At 43.3% G+C, this 22,840-nt stretch overlaps 1 protein-coding gene across 4 annotated transcripts in view; it reads right to left on the bottom strand.

The window, feature by feature from the left end:
- bsna (bassoon presynaptic cytomatrix protein a) overlaps positions 1 to 22,840 on the bottom strand; it is a 197,605-nt gene that overhangs the window by 22,769 nt on the left and 151,996 nt on the right. For 2 of the 4 annotated variants that reach the window (XM_084721612.1, XM_084721613.1), the window contains exons 5-10: positions 15,919 to 21,291; positions 14,229 to 14,393; positions 12,204 to 12,460; positions 9,835 to 10,771; positions 3,128 to 5,636; positions 1,754 to 2,242 (exon numbers count right to left, since the gene is read on the bottom strand). In XM_084721612.1, coding sequence (XP_084577738.1) covers positions 1,754 to 2,242; positions 3,128 to 5,636; positions 9,835 to 10,771; positions 12,204 to 12,460; positions 14,229 to 14,393; positions 15,919 to 21,291 — 9,730 coding nt within the window. Of the gene's footprint in view, positions 1 to 1,753; positions 2,306 to 3,127; positions 5,637 to 9,834; positions 10,772 to 12,203; positions 12,461 to 14,228; positions 14,394 to 15,918; positions 21,292 to 22,840 lie in introns of all 4 variants that reach the window. The other 2 variants (XM_084721614.1, XM_084721615.1) reach the window with 2 other exon arrangements.

Genomic DNA, 22,840 nt, shown 5'->3' with positions numbered 1-22,840 from the left:
CTTAATTTCCTCCTCTGCGCTGATGATAATCAGATGTATGTGCCTGTAAGGCAAACGATCATTACCAAATTATGAAGGTAATATTAATCTTAAATTTTACTTCTCCTTAACTGAGAAATTTTTTTTAATTTGACTTTATAATTGTTTGATTTCCCGAAGTTTACAGCCATGGACCTTGGTATTCTGTTTGATGCTTTCTTTTCTTTTGATCAGCTTTGTAAGAAACAACCAGCCTGGCTTTTTTTTTACCTACACAGCATAGCTAAAATCTGGTCTTTTCTGTCCTAGGATGATGCAGCGATCCTAATTCACATCTTTGTTTCATCTACATTTGATTATTGTTAACATTTTATTGGAAGATCTGACATGTGCCAGCACTAAAAGTCTTTAAAGTTAACTTAAAAAAAACTGACCATATTACACCAATTTCAGCTTCCCTTCATTGGCTCTCTATCCATGTCAGATCAGACCCCAAGGTGCTTCTACAAAATTGGAATTGCCCTTTCATATTTGTTTGATCTCCTTCAACCTTATATTTGATCCTGTGCTCCCTGCCCTCAGAATAGTTCTTTTGCTGTCATGGCCCCTTCTTCTGGAAAAACCTCCCTGTTGACATCAGACACTGTCAAGACTTTAAACCCGAACTTAAAACTCATTTTTATACCTTAACTTTCATTTAGTTGCTTTTTTCTTTGATTACAGATCTTGTACCTATACCATTATTCTTCCAGTATGTTGGTGTCAGTCTCAAATCTATAAAACCTAGCCATGTTTCCAACCTTTCTGAAAACCACTGCATCTTTCTTATTCTGTTCGTTGTCCCACAAACATATGAACATCCAAGCTATATGCCTCTTTCCTCCTTCTCTCTCCCTATTTTTTCTTGTCCATTCTTTTCTCTCAGGCTTCAGTGCGCCAAGATCTGGATTGTTATCCTCCAGGAGATTCAGCCTTCCTTCTTGGCTCTCTCCCTCCACAATGTGCATGTTAGTCTTGTCTCTCTCTCCCTCTGTGTGTTTGCTTCCATTATCCCATCAGTCTGAATGGTGTGGTTGAGCTTTGCCTCTTGTGTGTTTGTGTAGTCTGTCTTCTTTCCATTTCATCGTGGTGGAGAGGAAGTTGTGTTGCTCAGGTCTGCTGTGACGCCTTCCCTGATCAATTATTAACCACATATGTTTACAACTTATCTATATTTTTAGAATAATGGTTGGCTATAATGAAATTTTACTATTGCACGTCCACCTTGGAAGAGGGAACCCCTCCTGACATTTTTTCCTCCCTTTTAAAGTGATTTATCCAATTCAAGGGTTTAAGGATGGAGTGTGTTGTATGCTATACAGATTGTAAGGCCCCTTAAGGCAAATTTGTTGCGTGTGATATTGGGCTATATGAATAAAATTGACTTTACTTCTACTAAAAATTAAAAATTTAACTTTTACTCAGATACATGTAAATAGTCTGTCAGATAAAATGTACATTTTGAATGCACAAAGCAGTACATTTTTACCACTTTACAACTTGAGACAAGTATTCTATCAGATTACACACATATAATTTGTATATTTCTGGATGGCTTCCAGACTTCCTACACTGGGCAGAATCTGAATGACCTCTAACATTGTTCTAGTCATAAAACTGAATGAGCAAATGGCTTTTGAATGATGTATCTTTACAGTGACTTCATACCTTATACCATTTCAAATTAGTTAAAGAGATGCAAAATCAATTAAAAATGACTTTGCTCTGTATGTACCTGTTGGTTGTCCCTGCATGTCTACGGGCTGCTGGGACTTGCTGCGTGAGGAGCGGTGTGGGTCTCCCTGTCTGGAGGATCGCTGGCCGTGATGGTGCCCAGATGGATCCCGGGAGTAGTCCGAAGAGTGGTACCCTCCAGACCTTGAGTCACCACGCCTTCCTGAAGATGAGGATCGTCCTGAAGGGTCATGGCGCATTGACGGGTCTTTGGGGTGCCCCTTAGATGACCTTGAGGACCTTGGCTCATCTGAATGACGTGACGAGGATGAATGTCGGCTAGAGCTGCCATGGTGCCGGTGGTCACGGGATGAGGAGTGTCGCCCGTGGCCGTACTCATCCTGGGGCCACAGGTCCTCCTCAGGAGGCTCATCGTAATCATGGTAGGTGTGTTTGACACCGTGCCGACTCCTCCCAGATGAGTGGTAGTGTCGAGAACTGGATCGTGGCTTCTCAAACCAGTCGGTTTCTTCTTGGCCCAGATGGTAGGCTTTGGAAACCGAGAGCAGATCACAGTCAATCTCCATGTCGTTTGGAGACAGCGGCATGCAGGCTGAGAGAAGGAAGGAGGCAGGAAGAAGAAGACCAACCGCATGCAAAAGAAAAGAATAGAGGGGAGGAGACACAGAAAGAAAGGCAGAAAATAAAAATAAAAGTCTTACATCCATGCAGAACACTTCACGTCGCCTTCACACATTACAAGACAATATAAACAGGATAGAGCAAACACTGCAAAACTGTCCACACTGGCAGTTGTTTTTGCACCCAAATGTGTCGGCTTCAAAGCCAAGTGACATTAAAGAAAATTTATGCTGCACAAACATACATTTAATGTCATTTTTTAATATTCTTTCAGTGAGGAAATAATACTGAAAGTTTTTTTGGAATGATCAGGTTTAAATATAGAACTGATTATGAGGGACTGTTTTGCAGTGTAGACAAAAAAATTCATAAATCAAAACATGTAAACAAAACATCAATACCGAAGACATAAAGATAAAACCCTGTAAAGAAAAAAACAATGCATCTGTGTCGTGCAAAGAAGACCTTTCAAGTGAATCAGAGTGTAGCGAACGAAGAAAACGACCACGCCGAAGAACCATGCGAGTATTGGACAGACAGACGACTGGACGAACAGGCGGAAGGACGGACGGACAGGCAGGCAGACAGACAGACAGCAGTCCACTGATAAGAGAGCTCCAAGTGACTCTCAAGAAGAAGAAAACATCAGCATGCAACGGCTATCTCTGTCTCTCTTTTTCTTTCTCTTTTTCTTTGCTAAGCCTAGCCTCTGGGTGGGTGGGGGACGTTTAGATAAACGGTGGGGGCAGTAGTAGGTAGTGAGACTGTGTGGGCATTCAGCTCCCACAATTACCTTCGCTGTCTGACACAGCACAATGATAATCGTCTATAATGTATGTATCATCCGATTTGTAGACATGCGTCCGGGGAAGGTCCCGTATGTGGTCTTGCACATCTGGCAGTGAGTGGCTGGAACCATACTGGCCATAATAGTAATGATATCTACTGCTGCGACTGTCGTACGGGTCGGGACCTAAGCTCGATGATCGCCCAGAACCCATGAACCTCCCCAGGGGACTGAGCGGACTCTCCTCCTCAGAGTACTGCCGGGTTGGATGGCGCCCCCGGCTGTAGCCAGATCGGTAGGAGCGGTCGTCCCTCTCATAGGATCGGCTGCGATACCCAGGGTAGTCCCTGGATGAGATCTTGTCCATGCCGTAGCCGGTGGAGCGGGAGCGGCCGGTGGAGGTATAATAAATCCGATCGTCCTCCTCCATCATTGAACCGTAGTATCGACTACCATGAGTGGTAGTGCCACTGCCGGCTTCATAAGCACTCCTCTTAAAGCCGTAATCCTCGATCAGCTGGCGCCCTCGAATGTGAGCGGATGGGTAAGCCCCACCTGTCGCTGAGGAATAGGAGGCCAGGTCTGCCTCCACATCCCGAGCCTCCTCAATGGGGGAAAACTTGGAGATTTTTTGCTCCATGCTTCCCAGTTTTCTGTGCTTGCTGCGCTTGGTGGACATGACAGCAGGAGCCAGAAGGCTTCTGGAGGACGACGAAGGTTTCTGTACCCCGGAGCGGATGCTGCTGTGTTTGTAGTCGTAGTCATAGTAATAGGAGGATCCCCCACCCATGCTAGAGCTCACGCTGCTGCTGCTGCCCCCTAGAGGTCCGTGCCTGTAGCTGCTCTTACCCCTGCCATGGTGGTCGTACAGCTCTTCCTGCATCGCTGCTTCCTCTTCAGGTGCCCTGCCGTACGAGCTGCCAGTTCCCCCACGCGTCGTGCTGCCAATGGTGCTGCTGTGGCCGTGGATGTCGCCCGGGTAACGCCCACTGCCGCCATGATGCATCATGTCCCCTGTCGTCGTGCCCAGCCCGTCTTTTGCCGTCAGCTCACTTACGTCGTCAATCATCATGTAGTTCCTTGGGATGTTCTGCTCTAAGCCAGGAGCCCCATACATCCCATCTGCAGTGCTGTAGGTGGACGGACTGTCTACAGAGTGGCCATAGGCATTAGAAACTGTAGAAGTGTACTGTCCGTAAGAGCTGGCTGTGGTGGTGGTGTAGCCATAAGTATTAGCAGTGGTTGTTGTGTACTGGCCATATGAACTAGCTGAGGTTGAAGTATATTGGCCATAAGTGCTGGGTGGCATGGTAGAGTACCCACCGTAGCTGCTGGACACTGGTGCTGAGCCATAGGGCCCATAGGAGCTGGCCATGGTTGTCGATCCAGTGTACTGACCATAAGAGGGGGCTGCACTGGAATAGGTGGCATCCTGGGCCGTGGTAGTGACCACGACTGTGGGGTTACTGATTGTCTCATAGTTGGTGGGCATCTTGTGCTCCAGATCGGCAAGCGAAGTCTGCCGTGGTCGTCCTGGGTGGACTGTCAGGATATCAGCTTGCGGCTGCCCAGGGTATGGAGTGGATTGACTGGCATAGGAGGACACAGCGCTGGGATATGGTGAGCTGTGGGTGGGGTATGGGGGCTGACCAGGAGGTGCAGGCCCAAAACCTGTATGCCCTGGCTGGGGCTGAGGCTGAGGTGCAGCTGGTAACCCCATGTCTGTCTGGGGGTATGGGGGCTGAGACTGGGGGTAGGAATGGGAAGGGTAGGAGGTTTGAGACTGGTAGGAAGGTCCAGGAGGGGGGACATGGCTCTGGAGGGCTGTGGGCTGTGGCAGTGCCTGAGACTGAGACACTGTTGGATAGGGAGGCTGGTTGAATGTTGAGGACTGATACGGCAGACTCGATTGCTGAGTTGGTGCTGCCGGTTGGCTCTGGGGGTACTGACAGGAGAGGAAGGATGAGGTGGGAGGATACTGGGTCGCTGTATTGAGATCGCTGGTGAACTGGCTGAGAGGGGCGGTGCTTGGCCTTGTTGAAAGAAGCCCATTGGTCTCATGTGATGCAGCTGCAGCTGCTAAACGCAAGTTATTCAACTCACTATCAGACATGTAGTCCCTAGTGTCCCCCATACACCTCAGGTATGCAATATCCCGCCTCTCCCTCTCCTTGACCAATGTCTCTTTCCTTTGATGGATCCCCAGCTCTAAGTATCTCAGTTTAGCATCAATCTCTTTCTCCTCCTCCTCCAGTTCAGCTTGCTGCTTCCTCAGCTTGGTTGATTCTTGCTCCACGGCCTTCAGTTCGTGGGTGAGGTCTTTGAGGAGGCTGGCTTTGGCAGCCAGGCCAGACCTGGAGCTGGGCTTGAGGCTGGGCACGGAGGGCAGGTAGACCTGTTGGAGGGCGGGTGTCATCATGGGCAGGTGAGCTGATGTGGTAGTCTCGTCTGGAGGAGGGCTGGGCAGGGTTCGCTTGACCTTACGGAGCAGCGAGCTCTGCTGTAGGGCTGCCAGCTGGAGAGAGAGAGAGAGAGATGGAGGGAGGGATGGGAGAGAAGGAGAATATGGGGAGACAAAGATACATGGAAAGAAAGGGATTGGAGAGGTAAAACAGAAGAACCGGGGAGTGTAGAGAGTGATCAGTGGGATAGGACATGAGCAAGTTACATGGTGAGGGATTGGAGGTGGGAAAGGGAAGGGTAAGAGACAAAGTAGGCAAATGAGTAAGGACAGAGACAAGATAAAAGAGAGTGAAGGATGAAGAGAGAGAAAGAGGAAGAATGGGGAAGGGAAAATAGAGTAGAGGGGAATGAGTAGGGGAAAAAAGGGATGAACAGGTAAGGTAAAAATAAAACGAGAAAAGGAGAAAGTGGTAGATAAGAAAGGAAAGGTGGCAGAGGGAGATTCGTGGATAGAGATTACAGCGGGAGGAAAGGCATGAAGGAGTTGGGAGGACAGACGATGGGCACAACAGATGAATAGAACAGGAGGAAGAGGAGGGAGGAAAACTCAAAAAGAGAAAAAGGTCAAGGAACAGAAGAAACAAGGGAAGACGCAACGACAGGGATATACAAGGGAGACAAAGGAGACACATATAGACACAGAGACGAGGACAACAGGAAACAAGAGTGGAGCTTGTGTTAGAGGACATACAAAAACATTCAAATTAGTGACAATTGTGGTGCAGGTTGTTAATCATTCTACTACATTTAATGCTAACCTTTCAAATTTGTTTTTATGGATGCATGGGAATGAGCAGACCAATTATTATTTAAGGCTGTATTGACTGCAGATCATCTGAAAAGTTCAAAACAAACCCTGTTGCAGTTACTTTGTGCTAAGAATGTATTGTGGAGCAACAAAATAATTGAACTACAGCATTTGTATGAATAAAAAAGCTTAGTTAAACTTGGGAACGTAATCGCCAAGGACCAACGCTGCATTCCAGACAACTTTCCAAACTCCTACTTCAAAAAATACACCACTCAAAGTTAGTCAGAGTTCCTACTTGTGAACTCGGGGCAAATCCATCAACACATGCCATGAAAATCGCTTTGTCATGGTAGGCTCTGCCATTTGTTTACTTTTTTCCTTATGCACCTGGAACACTTTGAGATCAGAAGTTGGAAATTTCAAGTGGGAAATTCTAACCACTGAGTTTGAATGGAACGCAGCATTAATCTCCCTTCAGTTATGGATTGTGGATTGCTGTATTTATTTAATTTTAGCTGTATATCTTAACTGCACAATATGGAACTAATAAAATACTGGATATGTGTGGGCTTCTCTCATCAAAATCAGCCAAGAAATTGTATCTTGTTCAGATGAGTCAATATTTTCCTGTCACAAATGACATATGAATATCAGAACGACTTGGTCAGTGTTTGTTTTTTGTGGGTTTTTTTTTTTGTATGTGTAAATACTGAATCTTCTCTTCCCCTATCAAACATGTTCACTGCATTTTTAATTTGTAAATAGATCAAACCATGTGTCATGTGATATTTATCGTGTCAATCTGTGTGAGGGCAGCAACATAAAAAAAACAATCCCTGCGGGGACGTATTAATCATATAATCTTAGTATGTGGGAAGCTAAAACATATTCCCAACACCTCAAAAGATAAGCAGAGAAAATACTGTACAGCGCGAAAAATCTATACAAAACACAATCATAAAAACTACTGTGAGTCAGTATTGATGAGAGAAGGTGGACCATTCAGAGGAAAATAAATTTTAAAAATCCTTTTAGTCTTTTCACAGGCACATCTGCTTTGTTTTGTTAATCTTGCCATATGCTACAAACACTTGGCATTGTGAACGGCAGTGATTTGACAATACAGTGATTATCCCTGAATAACTGGATGATATTTAAAGAGGGTGAATCAAATCAAATGCATGTTGTTTAACCTCTCCATCACACAACAGTTAGGTAACAGAGAATGTTTGAAAAATCTGATTCATTCCTGAAAGGCTCTTTCGCTCGCCTGAGGAAATAAGGCTGGCTGACTATCACCTTTTAAATCTGTTGTCAAAACATATGTGCTTTTATCAGAAATTTGACTAATTAAAAAAAGCTTTAAAAATTGTCTTTTATTACTTAAGAAGACTTTCATATTACTGGAATTGGTTATTCATTCAGGCCCAGCTTTTGTCTTTTGTTATCTAAAAGTTCCCCATTGACTAGGTTTTTATATTTGATTTTAAAATGGGTTGATTTTAATTTGCTGCCTTGTCTAAGGAACTTTGTATCTTAGATTTCCACAATGAGCTCTATAAATTAAGATCAGTATTAACATGTATTCATTTCTCCAGGTATTGTGATCTTTGTTAATTGGTCTGAAGAAATGAAGCCTTTCACTCAGAAATATGTTCACAGTGAGAACAGTTTACACCAGGTTTCATTTTGAAAATTTATTTCCCCTGTTTTGTAAGTATTTTAACATTCAACTAGTTATTAATGCACAGAATTATGACCCTTTTGTCTCTGGTGCCATAAACGAATAAATCATTTTATTGATGCCCAAATCACAGTTAAAAAGAGATATTTACTGAAGTAAGTACAATTTACAGACAGAAACATTAATCACGAAGTTTAGAAACCAAATTGAGTTTGTACATCACTAGAGGTTCCTATAATAAAGGCCCACACTGCCTCATGGAAACTCATGGCAGCTATTCTTTCATAAAAGTAAGCCCTAGAAATCACTTGTTTCAAATTGGGGATGGGGTGGACTTAATAAAGTCTGTACACCCTAAAGGATGTAGAAAACAAAACAATAGTAACATCTGAAAAATCCAGAACAAAGGGAATTAGTCATCATAGCATTCAAATAAAATATTTATAGCACTCACTACATAAAAACAGGGGCAATGTGAAATGAAAGCAATGGTTTCAATCAAAGTTACATAGAGGCTATTCAGTATTAATGCCTTTGGCAGGTTTTGATGCCACTGAACAACATAAAAGTGAGTCAAACTATTGACTAGAGCAAAGATAATGACTGTGAGAACTTTTTAAAATGTTACATGAGAATTTTTTTATTCTCTTGATGGTCAATTTACATTAGCTTATTAAATGTATATAGTTTATTTTGTTCAGTGTTTTGTCAAATGGGTTAGCGTGAAGCCCTGGAGATGAATTATCTCCCAGGAACTGTGGCATTGGCCCGCATTACTAGTATTAGCATGAACCTATGATATATGCATGCACGTATATGCTTAAATTGTGGTTGGTGTTTCAGGTCATTTAACCACTGCTCCTACAGTGGCAAGTTAACTGACATAAAACTGACCACACAAGCAAAGGCAGTCAGTCCACAGTCTTATTAATTAAATGTCAATATGATTACTTTGACCATTCAATTTTTTATTGACTTGCATGTTTTTATGCTTGAGTGAATTCTTAAAACGATGGATTATGCAAACTGCAAATATATCCAAAAAGTGGTTGAGCATTGTTCTGATGGGCTGCGACAGCACTACAACTATGTTGGGGGAATGGATAAATTCCATGAAAATGCCAAGCTGCACTACCAAAATGTGTTTGTGTATCATTGTGATGATGACAGTTGTACATCTTTTTTGTTGTTGACCTGAACTCTTTCTTTCTTGTGTATTAGGTCATAATAGTGTGGGTTTAAATCATTGACAAGGTATTACTAGGTCTACCAAAAATCAATGAAATATAAATATATAAGTATTAAGGCCTGTGAAACCCGGTATCCACCGACGTACTCGAGAGGCTATTTTAGCTTTTTGTTGCAGCTACAGTTCACCACAGTAGCTTTGCAGTAGACCACAGCTACTGTAGCTATAACTGAATCATAATTGATGTTTGGCACTGGATCTCACCTGTATGTTACATACAGCTTGGTAACTTCTATTCAATGTTTTGTTTATACATTGGGAAGGCTTACAGTGAAAATACCTGCCCAGGTAGATAAGAGTATAGTGTGTAGTCCAAAAGATGTTGCCTTCCCACATGCTGCATGAAGCAAAATTTTGTCCAATTATATTGACATGAAATTTTACCCCATTTTTGTGGCCTGTGGTTGTAATAAACAATAGCAAACATGACACAAACTGACCTCTGCTGTACTCCACTGTGTAACTATCTCATCTAGACTTTTCTCTGCAACAGTTTCACGTATAATTTGTCATTTTTCTTGTAATGTGTGCCAATGCGTGTGCCAGCATGGTTTGAGTGACTTTACCTGGCTCTGGAGTGCTTGCTGTTGATAGAGGGACAGCCTGGCCTTAGTGTGTTCGTCTGTGGTGGGGCTGAGGGGCTTTGGATCGGACATGGACCTCTGGGTGCTCTTGATGGGTCGGGGCACAGAGGGGTGTCTCTGGGGGGACTCGGCGGTGTAGGACTTCTGTTGAGGTGTGACATGGGCCTTGTTTAGCCTCTCACTGGACAGAGAAGTCTCCAGCAGGCGGTGAGGGGACACCGGGGAGACAGGAGAGTAGAGGACTTGTGGGGATTTAGGGGCCGTCTGCTGCTGCCGGATGATGCTGGAGATGGACTCGTTGTGCAGGTGGTTGTGAGGCTGGTAGTTGATGTCGAGCGGGTCGGGGCGGCGTCGCTCAAACTTGGCTGCGTTTGCTGCAATATGCTGCTGCTGGCGCTGCTGGGTCAGAAGGTCGACAGAACCAGATTGTTGTGTTCCAGTACTGGTAGAGGAAGAGTATGGACTGACTGTGGTTGGCACACTGAGCTGAGGGGCTACAACACCCTGTGACTGGGCTTCTGGGTCAGTCTGGCATGCTAGAGACTGTCCTTTTTGGGTCCGCTCAGGTCCGGAGATGTAGTGCACAATCTCTACTTTATTTGGGTCTGGGACTGTCACATGGATTGCTGGGGAGACTCGTCCTAGGTGCTCCACTTCTGTCTGGCAAGACATTTCCCTGATGGTCTGGATGGCGATACTGGAGGACACCATCTTGGAAGTGTCGGTTTTGGTGTCAGTAGCTGCGGTGGTCGAGGCGGCAGTGCTGCTGCCAGTGGCACTGGACTCAGAGTGCCGGGAGAAACGGGAACGTCTCCGTCGGACTGGCTGCTCTGTCTCAGCCTTGTCCTCATCATCATCTGTCTGGACAGAGCAGTCAACACTGCGACCACGCCTTCTGGTGCGATGACGCATCATGTACCTGGTGATGGACAGAAGAAAATAAGAAAACTATTAGAAAAGAAACAATGGTGCTATAAATTATGGCATGCAAATGACATTACACCAATTTGTACAACAATATTTAGAACTGTTATGTGGCCCTAAGTCCATCGTCTTTTTGCTATGTGCTCCAATAACAGCTGAACAAGCTTGGTACCCCGTAGAACCTCAGTCAACTTTCTTTTTTTCTGTTTCCTTAGATATGCTATGTGCTAGGCTCATTTATGGTGGAAAGAAGATCAAATTTTGAAAGTGGTTAAGGGATGTTGTGGAGGGACCTGTAAAAGCAATACATAGTCACATCTTCAGTTAGCTAATGTTAGAAAAATTCTAGCTAACTAGCTAGCTAAAGATTGATCTAGATTAGTTAACTATTTTTCTGGAGTTTTGCTAACATTAGCTAACTTAAGATTTTGTTTTCTTTTCAACAAAGACAAGCCTAGCACAGCATATCTAAATAATCTACAGGAAACACGCAACAGTAATGTGACTTAGGAAGGGTCAACTGTGACTTCTTTTTGTGATTTTGTAGCTTACTGACTCTTTGCAAGTCCCGCCCATTTTTGCTCATCAGCTATAAGATATAACTAGCTAGCTAAAGACTGACATAGATTAACCTGCAAGCTAATCTACATCAATCTTTAGGTAGCAAGTTAGTTAGCATTTTGCTACTATTGACTGACCTAAGATGTGAATACACAGAGATGTGAATATATAGAATATATAAACATCTTTTATAGGTTCCCCACCAACATGTTTTAACCATCTACAAAATTTGGTTGTCTTTCCAACACAGACATGCCTAACACATAACATATCTAAGTACAGGAAACAAGCATGCTCAACTTTTATTGAAGCACAGAGAGAAAACGGTGGGACTTAGGAAGGGTCGATTGTGAGGTACAGTAATATTGTTACTCTAACAAAACAAGGGGTGTGGGAAAACAGGGTAACAATCTGATACACTGAGGAACATTTTTGGGTAGTCATGGTATGACCTTATCTATAAACAAGAACAATAAACTGCAATTGGCATGCTGTATTATAAAGTTCTAACAAGTTCTACTGAGTTTGAACATTTACCAATACTGGATATAGTATCACCTTTTGTGTGTTACACAATGTTTTTTGCCTTTGATAATCTAACAAAAATGACATATTTATTCTGTGAGAAACTGTTTATAAAATATTCATAAACCCTGCATCTACATCCCAGCTTGTGTCTTGTTGTTTTTGACTACAGAAAGACGTGAGGTAAATAGGACTATCAAGGAAATCTAATAAGCACACGCACAAACACACATCCACCCACCTACACACACACTCATCTACAAACATCTACACCACCTCCACCCACTGTATCTGTCCACTCACTCACTCCATCCACCAACACACACAGATCTCTGCAGTACCTCTCCTCCCCGTCCTCATCATCTGTCTGCACACAACTGTCCACGATCCTGCGGGGGGAGCCGTAAAACACCACGCCGTCGCCGTCCAAGCTGTCCCTGCTCAGCCTGGTCATGGAGCTGTGTTTCCTCATATTGTTCCTGGTTTCCATGTGCTCCTCCTGGCTCCTCAGACACATCTCTGAGGAAGAGTTGGGGAGGGAACGGGAGCCCATCTGAGAGTCAGTGTAGGGGTGCACGGGCTGTCCATTCACATCCATCTGAAAACAAACAAACAAACAAAAAAAAAAAGGATTGTTCTAGGGCTTCTTAGTTGTTGATAGTTTTAGCAATTCATCCATCTTTGATTCAACTGAGACTGTGAAGGCTTTGCTATCCCATTTCATATCCAGTTTTTGGAGTAACAAATTACATGTAACAGGATTATGTAATTAGGATAGAAAAATACGTAACTTTATCTTTATGCAGTGACAGGAAAATATGTTATCAGACTACAGATAGATTTAGTAAAAAAAAAAAAGGGATTATTAGTAGGATTACAATTTTAATATGCATTTTTAAATTTGTGCGTGCACCTTACAACACCTCATGAGTCTCACAATCCCACTCTGCTCTCAGTGAAACCAGCTAATCTTACAGTTGGCAATTTAGTATCATGGCCTCCAGTGAAAAAATGCTTTCACTCTGTGAAAATGTTTCCATTATTTTGTCTTTAAATCAGAAGAGAGTAGCAATGTCACAGTTCAGTACAAGTTTTGTTTTTCAGCGGTGAAACTTCTGCCATCATCTAAGGACTCTTCATCTAATATAAAGATACATTTACTGGTAAGACCAACTGCTAACGTTATTTGCACAGAAATTCAGTGAGTTAACCTGTGAATAATACTGTTAAAACTGCTACTACTGAAAAATATTTTGGGACCGTAGGTGGTGATGCTGGTGCTCAGGATGATGTGTGGATAAAAACTCAAGCCCTAGAATAAGTTTCTGAATGCTTACTTGAAGATTGAGTGTGAATAGCATACTTAACAAAGTAGATTTAAATATGCATTACCGCTATTAATGCATATAAACAAAGGAAGGAATAGCTGGACAAACAATTACTAAAACTAACAACAAAAATAAAAGATTCTATTAGGCTAAACATTCATGTTTGGTATTGAGGTAATCCAAAAATAATGGGAAGTAATCAAGTTATATTACTTTAATATTGTAATATTTGCAATACTTTAAAGTAACCCCTCAACCCTGTTCATATCACAATCATAGAGGTCCTCCAAAGATTGTCTGAGTGCAGAAATATATGCAAACATTATTAGCTGTAGCTTGAGAGGTCAATTCAGTTAACAGTTAAATTGATTAGATTTAGAAAACACATTATACACCCTGTGTGCACAGAATTTCGTGCAAGAACGCCACATTTTGAAGATGTAAGATGTTGCTGGAAAACCTGTTACAGTGACATAGCTTTGTCGTCACATCTTCAGTTACATGTTGGCAAAACTCTAGCTGACTAGCTAGCCAGAATCATTAGCTAGTTAGCCAGCGTTTTGTCAACATTATCTAACTAAAGATGTCACTGTCTTTTACAGGTCCTTCGATAACTTTTCACCATTTTAAAAATTTGGTTTTCTTTTCATTTTAGACGAGCAGAGCACATAGCATATCTAAGTACAGGAAACAGAAAATAACTTATTTTTATGGATGCAAAATTTTCTTTCAGCCCAGTTAATTCATGAGTTGTCAGATTAACTATCAATGGCTTAATGAACCGGTTAACATCAGCCATGCTTTAGAAAATATACTGTAAATTAAGTAGAAGTATCAAGTAGGAAATAACAAATCTCTCAGGCAGGCTGAAAATTAAAGCTTCTTGTGACATGTTTTCTCTGTATTTTTTAATTCTCTTCACCAAATCATTTTCTGCCATTTTTGACCAGAACCTGCAGCCTTCACCATCAGTGCTAGACGACAACTGTATGTCACATCACTTAAAAGCCATATGCCAGTGTTCCTCACTCCACTCACCTGTTGGCTGTGAACTGCTGTTTTCTGTCTCCTCTGCTCTACAAGCTGCTGCTGGAGCTGGTTCTGTAATGACTGGATCTGGTCTAGCTGGGACTTCTGCTGAGCCAGCTGCTCCCTCTGGAGAACAAGCTGTTTCTCGCGCTCTTGCTGCTGCTGCTGTAGAACCTGAAAAAATTTAGGCAGGAAGGGGAACAGAAAGAAGTACAAGTCGGCAAAAACAGAGAGAGGACAGGACAGAAAAATTATGGAGAAGTGTGGCACAAGATGAGAGTGGATCGATTGAGAAGGGAGGGAATGATCAAAGAAGAAAAATGATGGAAAAAAGACAAGATGAAAAATGAGAGAAAGAGAGACAGAAAGATAGTAAAGACAGAAGAAAACAAGATTGTTGACTTTTGGCATCTCTGGTTGCATAAAAGATGATCAATTTTCAAAAATGCAAACCAAATCACAAGACTCCTGAGACTGAATGTGACATGGAGTTATTCTTGTGCCGATGGATTAGTTTTGAAAATGGTTCCAAACTAGTCAAACTTCTATAAATTGCAAAAACCAAGAATGGAAGCGCAACATAAATGAAGTGCAGCATGTACTGGTCATTGCTGTTTGCCAGTCATACAATGCTCATAAGAAAATATTTAATGCATTTTCTTCGTTGCATAAATGGCAGGCCAGTGCAAATAAGGAGTTAGGGTTTTTGCTTGTACGGTAAGTTATGAGATGCATATTAAACATTCCATCTCTAGTTCATTCTCATTAAGGAAGGCTTCCACACCTGTTTAACAGAGTTAACTTGAAAGATTTTCAACTGCTTGTTCTATCAAAAAAGAAGAAAATTGTCATGTTAGCCCTTCTGTTAACTGTTCAAACATCTTCACAAGACTATAAGGAGCTGAGAAAAGCAATATATTCAAATGTGTTGCTATTGATTTTTAAATGTTAACAACATAATGAGATCCATTTGTCTTTTGAATATAAATCAGACCAACAAATGGAATATGAAACCACTTTCCATTTTCTTCTGAATATAAATCAGATCAACAAATGGAACATGAAACCACTTTACAAACAAAATCTGAGCATCATTAGGTTCTATCACACATAAATACTACAAGCATGTTCATGCACACTTCAGGAAACGTCCAGTAAAGTGAACAACACAGCATGCAGACTTTAGAACTATATTTTTGTAATGTAGGCTGGATGCATCGAACATTTCTTTCAACAAAAAAGCCATCAACCATTACATGAAATAACATGTTCTCTAACAATGACAGGATTTTAACAACATCTTCTGAAGGGATATTTAAAGGTTTCTCTAGCCAATAATCTTCAACAGAAAATGTCAGAGTACAGTACATTTTTTTTAAAGAAACTGATAGCAGACATGCATTGAAATACATGCATATACTGTACAGTTTAAATAGAATTTGTTAGTTTTCTGGATTACTTCTGGGAATTATTTACTTTATCTTGCAGAGCAGGTCTATTCACTGGTAAAGACACTGCACACCAAAGACGTGACATTGAAAGAACCCAATTTAAATAATATGAAAAGATAATAACTCAATAAGATACACCACAGATGACACAACCACAAAAACAAACACAAACCAATATCCAAAGCAAAACCAACAACCACAAAACACCACACAAGACTCTCCATTCCGCCTCCCGTTTCTCCCTCTACCTGTTCCTTGATGTTCTGCAGCTCCTGCAACTCTCTCTGCACCAGCATCTGCTCCTTCTCCCTGTGCAGCTTCAGCTCTATCCTCTCCCGTTCCAGCTCCTCTTGCAGGCGCAGTTGCCGGAGTTTCTCCAGCTCTACGCGCTCCCTCTCCATCTGCAGGAGCTGCTCCTGCTGCCGGTGCAGCCTCTCTGCCTCGGTTTCACCCTCTTTGTGTATGGCACCTGGTGGAGGGAAGGGAGGAAGCCCCCCTGGAATGGGTAAGCCACTGCTTGGGGCAGAGGGCCCCACTGGAGGTTGGGCATAGCCTTGAGTGTGTGAAGGAGCTGAGGGTGGGTAGGCATGGGCTGCTGGAGGAGGCTGTTGTGGCTGCTGCGCTGTCGTTATCTGTTGCTGCTGTTGTTGACTGTTTAGGTGTGCCTGGGACAAGTTTATTGGCTGTTGCTGTGGTTCCGTTGGTATGACAACTCCTTGTACTGAGGTGACCACTGCCGTTGAGGTCATTGTGGCACCTTTACCAAGGTAAACTGGTTCATCCTGGACTGTAGTGCTAGGAGTTGTAATGGAAACAGACACTGGGGCACCTACTGGTACTGAAGTAGTTGGCGCACCAGCAGTAGTGGCAGTGGCTGACGTTGTTTGAAGAAGACCCGGTGCTGGGTAACGAACTGGAGCTTGTCCAGCTAGGGGCATTCTGGGGCTCATTGGCAGTCTGCTAAGACTGGCTAGGGGCACAGGTGTCATGTTGGCTGAGGGGTATGGCCTATAGACCCCCCTCAGTAGTGGGCGAAGAACAGAAGCAGGCTGGGTAGTGATGGGAAGTGTAGAAGCAATGGGGGTCTGAATTGTGGAGTAGATCATCCCATCAGAGGACCTAATAGCAGCAGGATACATGGCTCTGAGACTGGCCTGTCTGGCATTGATAAGGTTGGTTAGTGCTTGACTGTGGGAGATTGGCTTCCCATCTAGTCCGAAGAGGAGATTTTGTCTCATGCTGAGGCCTGCTGCAAGTCTGGAGGCCCCAGACCCGGTTCCTCTCCCCAAACTACCATACTGCATCAAATCTGGGTTGCTTCCATACCGATCAATGGAATTGAGCGCTGCACACATGCGGCTGATCTCCCTGGCAGTTGTAGCACTGTACTGAGCCAAGTTAGCTTCTTGGAAGCTAGCAATGTCACGAGCAGAGTAGCCATAATCTGAACTGATGTTAGACAAGGAATTATATCTTCTTATAGGCAGCGTTTGGGCCGTGATGTCTCCTCCATGCCGTAAATCTGTATAGGAGCCATACTGCATTCCCATATATCCTCCGTAGCCCTGTTTCATAGCAGTCATATCTATGGCAAGCTCTCCTGAGGCTTGGATGTGTGGTTCTAGTTTAGAATGGTAGTGTAGCCCAGCTTCAGCCAGGTTTGTATCAGACATCGAAGGCTGGAGCCTACCAGGGAAAGGTAATGTGTAGGCCTTGCGTGCATCCATTGGATACTCATGGTAACCTCCAGGTTGTCTTTCATGGTCAGACTCGTAGGTGAGGGGTGGGGCAGATGGAGGCCTTACGCCCTCTTTCTCAGAACCACCGACACAGCTTCCTCCAAACGGAAGTCGGTAAACAACATCGCAGCAAGCTGGCTGGTTGTCAGGTTTAATTTGACCTCCTGTCAGATCCATAGCATCCTGTCCCTCTTCTACCTTCACCAGCTGAGTCACTGCCCTGGCCTGCTCTGGTCCTCCATCCATCTGTACTACCATGCTATGTGGTGATTTAACTCCTGACATCAAACCAGGAGGACTGGGCTTCCCTTTCAGCTCAATGGGACCAGTGCCATACATCTCAGGGTTAATAGGTGATACTGCACTGACCACAGCTGAGGCAGTGCTAGTCTGGCTGACAAGCAGATCTTTTTTCAGCAAAGGTGGGATCTGGCCGGTAATGTTATACCTGGCCAAGGCAGACGCCTGTTGCTGCTGGTGTTGCATTTGATGGTGCTGCTGCAACTGCTGTTCAAGGAGCTCCTGTTGCTTTTGGAGCTTCTCTTGTTGTTTTTGTAGCTCTTTCTGTTGGACACTGAGGTCTTCTAGTTTGGCATCAATTTTTGGTATTGATGGGTCAACTGGAGGTGAAATTGGTGGTTTGTTCTGGGATAGACACACGGCCGAACCCATGCCCTGACCCAGATCCACTCGGTTTTGATGGGGATCACCATAAACTGTTGGCTGTTTGGGCTGGGTCATGAACATGGAAGCAGCCACAGTGACACTCACAGTGGTTGGTGTGGTGGTCTCCTGGGTGTTCAAGTTCATAATCAGTGGCTGTACAATCGTTGAATGTCTGCTGCCCTCTGATCCACCGTGGTATTTCCTGCTCTCGGTGGCTAAGGAGGTCAGATCCATTCCCTGGTCAGTCATGATAATAGGAGCTGGTTTGGTGGCTGTTCTGAGGTCCACAACACTTCCACCATGGATCATATGGCCCTGCTCTACCCTAGAAGTGCCTGGGACTGTAGATATTCGACAGAGGGAGATGTTATCCATTGACATAGACCCTCTGGTGTAAGTGCTGGCTGTGGTCACCATACTTGTTCCCACATTTACCTTCTCCACCCTTTGTGTTCGGTAGAAGCTGTGTGTTGGAGACTGTTGATAAGGTGGTGTGTCTGGAGGGCTGCCACATGGGGAGTAAGTGTCAAATGTTGATTGGCGGCTAAATCGGGTAGGTGAAGACAGGGGAGAAGTAGCAGTGTTGACTGTCATTGGCCTAGCTGGGCTTGGTGGTGGGGAGTATGGGGCATCCTGGGAAGATTGCTGTCTATAGAGCCGTGGGGAAACCGCTCGATGTGACGTTTGGGTTCCCTGAGCCATCACTGGAGATGGAGGTCCAGAGCCAGACTCCATCCGCAATGCTGAACTGAAAGTCTGTGTAGAGAACTCAGCTGTGTTCCTTCTGGAAGGGGAACGGGTGGGACTCTGTGGAGGTGGTGATGGAGAAAGAGGAGGACTGGTGCTCCTGTAATAAGTAGTATACTTGGGAGAACGGGGCTCAATTATTCTCTCAGTAGAAGATGTTGAACTGTCTCGCACTTGGACACCCCTGGTGTCCCCTACCCTTCTGGTTATCACTTCTCTTTGACTGTAGGCCTGAGTGATTTCAGCAATCTTGCTGCACACACTTGAGACTGTAGCTGAGGACGTGGCAGCACTTCCTGTGTGTCGGCCATATATACCAGACTGAGTAGATGTCATTGTGTGGCTTGAACTAGTCTGAGAAATAGTCACTGCATCTCTGGCATAAACTCCATAAGCTGCAATAGTGGTGGCAGCCACTGTTGGAGTTATTCCATTCTTTCCTGCTTGGCTTTTGATCCTGTCTTTGTGTACATCCTTTGCAGAGAAGTGCTGTGTTACTCGGACATCAGGAATCCTTCCTCCGGTCTCAGCAAAGGAGACAGGAGCTGAGATCTGAGTGGGGCTAGTCCCTGGTGTTAGAAGGGCATTACTTTGCTCCAGTAGCTTAGCAAAAGCTGAGCCTGTGTCGAGGAGTTGTTTGTCCGGATAGGAGCTCTCAATCTCAATCTCTACTTGCTCATCAGTGGCCTGCTGCATCTTAGTGATGTTCTGAGATGTTTGTCGGATCTCCTCATAAATATCTGTTTCTGTCTCTACTGCCTCATTTTCATATCCTGTTTGATCTTGTTCATATTCATACTCATCATCATAACCTTGTCCATTAATGTCCTCCTCGTAGTACTGCCCATGCCTTCCATGTTGCTGCTGTTGCTGCTGCTGTTTCTGTTGCTTTTGAAGCATCTCTGCCTTCCTCATCATCTCCTCGTAAACCTCCTCAGCACTCTTTAGTGGTTTGGAAGTTGAAGACGGTGCTGTGGTGGTTGTTGTACTTGATGATTTCTCCACTGGTGAGTAGAGAGACATAAAGGTAGGCAGGTTGTACTCGCTGCCTGATTTGTAAAGTTTGGACTCGTATCCCTCAGCCTCAGAGTCCAGACTTTGAGGGGAATATTCAGAAGCAGAAGAGCGATGAAGCTCTTCCATTTCTGCTGCTTGTCTCAACTCTTCTGTCGGAGAAGCATCTTCTATAGGCGAGAGATTGCTAGGTGGTGTCTTGGATCTTTCTCTGCGCCTCTGAGCTCTCAGCTCCTCCTTATCCCTTTTGGTTTTTCGTGCTGTGCTCCGTATTCTCTGTTGTTCCACCTCCCTCATCTTCTCCTGCTCTCTCAGAAGTTCCTCCTCCTCTCTCAGCTCGTCCTCTTCAGAGGAGTCTTCAATGGTAGGAAGGAGAGGGCCATGGGAGCGGTGGCGTGCTTTCCTCTGCTGCTTGGCCTCTTCCAGCCTTTGCCTCCTGCTGGGGCTACTGTCGCTGTCCTCCTCCATTGATGAGATGGATGTAGGAGACTGGCCTGAGCCATATGAGGATGAAGTGGCCGGCAGAGTAGAGGAGTAGTCACCCCGAGAACGCTCCTCAGGAGATCCTGTCAGGCTCTCCATCTCTAGCTCTGGTTCCCGATCAAGGCTCAAGTCGTTTTCGCTGCTCAGCTCCATGTCTCGGCTGTAGCTGTTGGTGTTATTGAGTTCAATGGTTTTAAAGCGCCTCAGGCCTCCTTGTGATGCCATCACATCTTCCTCACCCTCCTCCACCGAGCCTTTATAAACATCTGTAGAGCTCTTAGTTTCCTCCTCAAAACTGCTGGAGTGGTGCTGAAGACGTCTCTTCTCTTTCCCTGAGTCAGAGATGATGTGCTTATGGTGGCTTTTCTTAGGCTTCTGGTAGCCATATCCTTCGTCTTCCTCATCTTCCTCCTCCTCCATCTCTTCCTCCTCCTCTTCCTCCTCATTTTCTTCATCAGCACTCATCTCCATTATTTGTCTCCTCATAAACTCCTCGTCTGTCATCTCTGTTGGGTCGGCCTCTTTTTCCTTCTTTTTCTTCTCCTTCTTCTCCTCCTTTGCTTCCTTCCGTTTAGCCTCCCAGTCTCCTCCATCCTCTTCTTCCTCCAGTATATCCTCTAATTCCTCATCAGAGTCGTATGCATCTGGTGGGATTGACAGGGAGCGTGGGCGCTGCTTTCCTCTGTCATCCAAGTCTCTGTCTCTGTGCTTCCTCCCCCTTCTGTCCACCTTCTCTTCAGACAGACTCTTCTCCAGCAAAGGCCTCATGGAGCTTTCTAGCTTGGTGATTTCAGAGGGGCTTGGTGGGGAGCCCCGCCCACTGATACCCCTTTCACTCAGCTTCATCTCTTCTTCTTGGATAAGACCAGTGATTTCACTATGGGAGCTGGAGATGCCATCAGAAGAATAGCCGGTGTCACTGAGGCTCTGAGGGCTGCGTGACAAGTCATGGGTGCTGTTGTTTTTGGTGTCCTATAAAGAAGAAGAAAGAAAGAAAAATGCATTAAATTTGTGGAATCTTGGTATTTTAATTTAAGTCATTTTAAGTCATGCAATTTAAGCCCACATACATTTAGATTTGCATCTTTAGGTGTGAACTTAATGTTTTCTTTTTAAAGTTTAATGTTCATAAATGAACAAATATAAGTTGTTTAACTAAATATGAAAAATAGTCACAGACTGAAGTGATATATCCCATCACTGTCTCTGCATTAAATTTGTCAGATAACAAGATAGTTCCTAAGTGCTTAATTTTTAAATTATATGATCAGTCTTTTTTAAAAGGTATGTTAAAAACTCTAAAATGATATAAACTACAGTAAAATTGGTCCAAGCTCATTCAAATTATGTTTACTGCATTTGGTGATTTTAATAGTTTTTTAAAGGCATATGATCAATATGGATTATACATTATTTTGTGAACATTAGCTACCAAGTAATTAAATTCTATGTATATATGTAATGTTGAACATGCAAGTAAGTAGGGCTCTGTTCACCTCTCTTGGAAGTCTATGAAAACTTTTCTTACAATACATAAATTATTTTCAATTCCATGGAGTAATAAAGTCTGTGCTTGAAAACAATGAACAGACAGCACAAAACAGTGTTCAGCAACATCCGATTTGGTTCACAGAAGCCTTAAACTCCCATTAAATTACATAACATACACATTGTATTGAGTATGTGGGCCAAAATTGAATGCTTACAATGTGTCTCATAAAAAAGTTGCTGGATAGCACAATGAAGAAAAAGCAACATGACTGAAGACTTATAAGAAAATAGGCTTGAAGTTGCTATTCAGTTACACCATAGATGTAGAATTACAAAGGAAAACACTGGTAAACTTACATATAGTTCATGTACAAAATGTAGAGATTTGCCCTTCCTAAACTGAATAAACAATATCACATATTAGATTCACTAACAGCTACGCCTGCCCTTTAAACAAAATCCTAATAATATTTTTTTCATGAATTACAGTGTAGTAACATTTCAAATGTGTAATAAAGGATGCAACTTGGTTAAAAATCTGGTTTTATTAAAAGGTAGATCTCAAATAATACAATTAATGCATAAAAGCATTAAGACAAATGACATATGCAGTTATTATGCAGTACAATCATGTGGCTTGTAGTTGTTACATTTGTGAACAATATTTTGAGCCATTGATGCAAAGAGGTAAGTCAAATTGTAGTTTTAGGAGTGAGAAAATTTAGGAGTGAGAAAGTTTTTTTCTTTTTTTTTTCTTTTTTTTGGAGCACAAAGTAAAATTGTGTCATTAATCTGAGTGGAACATAAAAACTACTCAAAACTCATTCATCAATGGCTCTGTGTCAGATGTCTGTCAATAACATGCCAAATGTCTCAAAGGGACTAACCTGGTAAATGAAAGGGGATGGAGGAAAGAATACAAAATAGATCAAATTTATGGAAATCTTTTCTAGAAAACCTCTTACGATGGTAACAATACTTCAGAGGAGACTTTACTTTGAGCTCTCTGCACTTTAAATTCCTAGCAGCT

Source organism: Lutjanus erythropterus, chromosome 6 (genome assembly GCF_056507025.1).
Source record: "Lutjanus erythropterus isolate fLutEry1 chromosome 6, fLutEry1.hap2, whole genome shotgun sequence".
Classification (NCBI taxonomy): domain Eukaryota; kingdom Metazoa; phylum Chordata; class Actinopteri; order Lutjaniformes; family Lutjanidae; genus Lutjanus; species Lutjanus erythropterus.
Note: the sequence above shows the minus strand (reverse complement) of the source record. Positions and strands in the feature narration are given on the sequence as shown.